Below are 5,496 nucleotides of genomic sequence, written 5' to 3' on the forward strand. Positions count from 1 at the left end.
CGGCGGAGACGTGGACAACGGCTACAGGTAGTATACTCACAGCACTGGAATATCGCACGTGGTGGTTCCTGGATGACTGCTGGCAGACTCAGGTGATTCTAGTCTGTTCGCGACGGCTTTTATAGGGATGGTTTGGTGGTAAGGGATGGTGGTGCGGTGCGGTATTTTGATGGTGACGTATACCTTCTTATGATCAGTATTTTGGAATTTGATTTTGGATTCCGTTGGGCTCCGGGTCTAGGTACGGGGAGCGTGCGGTACAGGCGGTGTTGTGTTGACAGGAGGCCGACGGTACGTTACTAGGTTCGCGTCGTCGTGTATAACCGGTGGAGGTTTGACAGGGGTTTGTTCGTAACAGGCCTACGTTACGTAGGTCTGTTACACTCTAAACAAACTATACACGACTTAACGAGTTGCTCTATGTCGTGATCTATACCTGGCCACCATACGTAGGAGCGGGCGTGCATTTTGATTTTAACTATTCCAAGATGTGAGAGATGCAGTTCTTTCAAAACAGCAGGCTGCAAAGACTTGGGTATTACAATTCTGTTGCCCCAAAATAAACATTTCTCTTCCACTGAGAGATCCACCCTTTTTGGAAAATACCTTTTTTCTTCGTCGGTTAGTTTATGACTTGACTGACTATGACTGAACGGGGGGCCAGCCCGAAATTGTATATTTTAAAATATTTTTCAAAACTCTGCATTGGTTCGTTTCGTATTCGATTCTTTTACTGTTTATTACGTCTAACCCGTTTGATATGAAATTAATTGGTGTAAAATCCGTGTTGAAAATATCTATCTCATCTTCAATGGGTAACCTGGATAATGCATCGCAGTTACCGTTGTTTTCCGATTTTATATACTCTATTTTATATCTGAATCCCGATAGGTAATATGCCCATCGTTGCAGCCTGCTGGTCGCGGTGAGCGGAATCCCTGATTTTGGTCCGAAGATATATTGCAGCGGCTTATGGTCTGTACGTAATGTAATTTCCCTGCCGAATATGTAGTCGTAAAATCGCTTGAATCCGAAAACGATCGCGCTTGCTTCTTTGTCGATGATCGCTCGGTGCATTTCGCCTTTGGGTATTCTTTTTGAGGCGAATGCTATCGGTCGTTCTGAGCCGTCTTTATATTTATGCAACAAAATCGCGGACAGACCATAAGACGATGCGTCGCAAGCTAAAAGAATCTCTTCATTTTGGTCCTAGTGCGCAAGTACTCTGGGCGAGATGAGTTCACGTTTTACCCAGGAGAAAGAGTTTTCGCATTCGTCGTTCCAGAAGAAACTTTTACTGTTTGCGCAGTCGTACAAAGGTTTTAGCATATCAGAACGGTGTTTTAAAAAACGCGCGTAAAAATTGACTAACCCTAAGAAGGAAAGTAACTGTTTTGTGTTTTCGGGCGTTGGCGCTTCGACAATCGCTTTGACTTTTGACTTTGATTTGTGTAGCCCGTTTTTATCAATCACGAATCCTAATAGTTCAATTCTGTTCATCCTTATCTGACATTTATCCTTATTTAATCGCAATCCGCATTTTTGTAACCGCTCGCATACGTTCTTTATCGTCCGCGCCTTGTGACATAGATATTATCTAAATAGGCAATTGCCTTGTCAATTCCTTGGATACAATTTTATATTTTGGATTGGAAATCCCCCGGCCCGGTATTTACGCCCTCCGCCATTTTCGTGTACCTGTATAATCCCAAATGTGTTACAATCGTTAAATAAACCTGACTATTCTCGTCTACCGGGATCTGCATGTACGCGTGCGACAGATCCAGTTCTGAAAATTTTTCTCCGCCTTGCATCGCTGCAAACACGTCTTCAATTCGCGGAAGTGGGTTTTTATTAGTGATTATATGCGGATTTATGGTGAGCTTGAAATCCCCGCATATTCGTATCTTACCGTTACTTTTTATTACGGGTACGATGGGAGTAGCCCACTCGCTTACATCTACCGGGACCACATGTCCGAGCTTTACTAACCTCGTCAGCTCTTCCTCGATCAAAGACTTCATCGCGTACGGAACGTGCCTTGCCTTAAGGGCAACGGGTTTTGCATTTTCTTTTAAATGTATTACTAGTTTACCCTTATTAAATAACCCCGGTGTATTACTAAATAACGGTTCGAATTCTTTGATCAATTGAGCTTTGACGTCTATCACCTTTAAGGTTTGTATTCTGTCCTTCCCGATTCTCGATATACCGATTTCCAATGGCCAAAGCCCGAATGCTGCGAACCATTGCCTGCCTATTAAAGGCGGTCCCATACCTGGTAGTACGAAACAGCTGAGCTTGAGCGTCTTGTTGTCGATCGTTACGTCAATGTCGTCTAATAAGCCTATGGGGCGTAATATGTCGTTTGCGTAACCGCGTAGATGGTGGTTTGTTTTTTTAAGTTTCAAATCCTTAAAATACATTTCTTTGGTATGCTCTGACAAGACTGTTACGTAGGTACCGGTGTCTATTTCCATTTTTAAAAGTTTTGAATTTAATAGAATTTCCAAAAACAACGGCTCCGCGTTAATGTTGTTTGTGTTGCTTGGGGTAACCGGACGCGTACTATAATTAATTCTATCGGTTGCGTAGCATACGTTTAAAGGATAGAAATCATGACAATCATAATCGTTTTCGCTGTCCTCTTCTTGTATCGGCGTACGCCCATCGCCCGCCGTATTTAAAAATTTTACCGCTGGTGATTTTTTGTCTCGACATACCTGTTCTAAGTGCCCTCTCCCGCCGCAAGATTTACAATATCGGAAACGATACCGGCAGAATGAAGCACGATGGTTCGGTTTCCCACAACAATAACAATTATAACCCTCATTTGGCCTTTGAGTCTGCTGCTGTGCCGGAAGATTGTTGTTTGGGTATGCGAAGTTCTGCTGTCCTCGTGGCTGCTTCTCGTATTTACTTGTTTGCCGTCGTCCTTGTGTTGAAGAATTCAACGCGTATACGTCTTGCTGGAACGATCCATTTTCTAACGTTTTTAGAGATCCGCTTGCATTTTTCATCGCACTCTCCCTTGCTATTGCCTCCTTCAATGCGTCGTCAAACGTTAGCGCGGATTTTTTAAACAACTCCACTCTCGTATCATGATCTCTTATTCCGCGGACTAGCTGATCCCTCAATGCTGTTTTATGGTCGATGAACTTGCAATGTAATGACAGTTTTTTTAGCCTAGCTATGAAATCTGCGACCGTTTCCGTTTGTTCTTGTTTGGCCTGATTAAATTTACACCTCTCCATGACTTCTGATGGCGCTGGGTTTAGGTGATTCGTCATGAGCGCTTTTAATTCGTTGTAAGTTTTTTCTAGTGGCTTACTTGGTGCACAGAGATTGCGTATTAATTTGAAAGCTTCTTCGTCCAATTTAGTTAGCATTGTGGCTGCTTTCTTTGTTTCAGGCGTGCTCTTAGCCTCAAAGTAGACTTCTAATCGGTCAACGAATACTTCCCAGTCGTTTTTCTCCAAACAGAATTCCAGTTTAGGAGTGTCGGAAGTCATCTTGGTACTTGTATTCGCGGTGTCTTGTTGTTGATTTTCTGGATCCTCTTTTGGCTCCAACTTGCTATTACGGTCTTGTGTTTTGATTTCGTTTACCAATATTTTCCGGAATTCGTCTACAGTGTTGTTTTCGTTGTGCGTAATATTCCGGTTGCGTAGCTCTTGTAATAGTTCGTCTTTGCGTAAATTATAAACCCAGCATACTTTGGCGGTTTTCTCACCCGATTGTTCAACGTTGTCACTCACTTTGTCACCTATATCGCTCATCTATAACGCCGTTCAGTGTGTACCGGAACAATATTCGAAATTGCGCGATACTTCCAGTTTCGTATGCTGAACACGTGCTTGCATCCGACACTCGCGTTATTTACCGTAGACACTGAGTACTTCCTTTTATCCTCGTCGCCAGTGTGGTATATGGGGAGTGAATCCAATGCGATTAACACAAGACAGTATCTTTAATAACAACAGTTGACTTATAAATGCTGTAATCCAATGCGATGCGATGCGCTCTATAACGTATACGACAATGATGGCCGTTACACTTGCTCGGATCCCCGGCGTGGTTACTCGCTAGTAGGAGGGATTAACGCTTGTCGCTAATGAGACGCCGATAACGCAGATCGCTGCCTTAACGATACACTACAGAAACCTAAAACAGAAATCAATATTACGTTAAAACTGTGCCATAGGAAGTATTCGATGACATTCATTTCCATCAAATTAAAAGATAACTTACCTCAACGTTACAACCAGCCTCTCCTCTGGCGATATGCACTTCCGAAAATTCGACTCTTTTTCAATTTTGCTTCTAATGCCTTCCAGAATATAATCGAACGTTTCCTTCGTAATCCTCATATATTCGCAAAACTTGTCCTGATTAACCTTCAGCTCCGGAAACAGAAGGTGGTATTCATGGACATGAAATCTCCTTTTTCGCCGAAGATATTCACTTACAAGTGGGTTTGTTTCATAGCAAAGATATTCGTCAATGTCCATAGTGACTACCTTGAAATGCTTGCTGAAAAATCTCGGAACAAGTTTTTTTCGCGAACTGGTAGCGTCTCGTTATGTTCTGGCCGTCTTTAACTCGGTTTCTTCATGATTGGCCAATTATGGACTTAAGTGTTGGGATTTTGAACTTTCCAATTGGTCGTGGGTGTCAGCACGATTCTTTGTGGTGGAGTGGGAAACTGTCAAAAAAAAACTTTTCGTATTCGCACGTGATGACGATGTCGTGATAAGCTTGCAACGTCACAGTATGTATTGTAACAGACCTGCACCGAGCAGTTCTGTCACGAACGGTTCTTTCCGAATCCAGCCCCAAAACAAGGGCGGACGTGACCGAAACGTACCGAAAACAGTACAATCCTCTACCGTAACAGACCTGCACCGAGCAGTTCTGTCACGAACGGTTCTTTTCGAATCCAGCCCCAAAACAAGGGCGGACGTGACCGAAACGTACCGAAAACAGTACAATCCTCTACCGCACCACCAACCCTCATCACAATGTCAATGGTATATAAGTCGCGGCAAATAAGACAAATTACGGTATTCCGTCTAGAAGTGCTCTAGACTCCTGTCCTGTACTCCTGCCTGAGACGAGCCGTCACAGCGATCACCAGGAAGCCGACATTGTTCCTATCCAGGGTGAGTATCCACACCGCAATCCGTTTCGCCGAGCCGCCGAAACCTCCACACCGAAATCCGTTTCGCCGAGCCGTCGAAACCTCCACGCCGAAATCCGTTTCGCCGAGCCGTCGAAACGTCCACACCGAAATCCGTTTCGCCGAGCCGTCGAAACCTCCACACCGAAATCCGATTCGCCGAGCTGTCGAGACCGTCACCCCGAAACCCGTTCGCCGAGCCGTCGAACTCTCCGCACCGCCCTTCACTTCGCCGAGCCGCCGAAGACTCCACCGATACACCCTTCCATTCCACAGCACCACCGAGACACCCACCGATTTCGCCGAAACACCGAAAT

General features: G+C 44.4%; 1 protein-coding gene across 1 annotated transcript; it reads right to left on the reverse strand.

Annotated features, from left to right (window-relative positions):
* Positions 1-365: 365 nt before the first annotated feature.
* LOC143219720 (uncharacterized) lies at positions 366-4,370 on the reverse strand. Its single transcript, XM_076445596.1, has 8 exons — positions 4,252-4,370; positions 4,159-4,164; positions 3,884-3,968; positions 1,677-3,779; positions 1,373-1,506; positions 1,252-1,297; positions 866-1,209; positions 366-546 (listed from the first exon to the last, which is right to left on the reverse strand). Exons 1-8 carry the CDS (start codon positions 4,368-4,370, stop codon positions 366-368), a joined length of 3,018 nt encoding a protein of 1,005 aa, XP_076301711.1.
* Between the last annotated feature and the right edge of the window lie 1,126 nt (positions 4,371-5,496).

The sequence above is a fragment of the Lasioglossum baleicum genome, unplaced genomic scaffold (genome assembly GCF_051020765.1).
Source record: "Lasioglossum baleicum unplaced genomic scaffold, iyLasBale1 scaffold0065, whole genome shotgun sequence".
NCBI lineage: Eukaryota > Metazoa > Arthropoda > Insecta > Hymenoptera > Halictidae > Lasioglossum > Lasioglossum baleicum.

Excerpts from the sequence above, each read along its gene's own strand:
- LOC143219720 (XM_076445596.1), bottom strand. The coding sequence starts at position 4,370 with ATGAGGATTACGAAGGAAACGTTCGATTATATTCTGGAAGGCATTAGA. Across the intron at positions 1,507-1,676 it reads ACACGAAAATGGCGGAGGGC|ATAAGGATGAACAGAATTGA; the intron begins GTAAATACCGGG and ends GATAAATGTCAG. Across the intron at positions 1,210-1,251 it reads GCGAAAACTCTTTCTCCTGG|GACCAAAATGAAGAGATTCT; the intron begins GTAAAACGTGAA and ends CTTGCGCACTAG.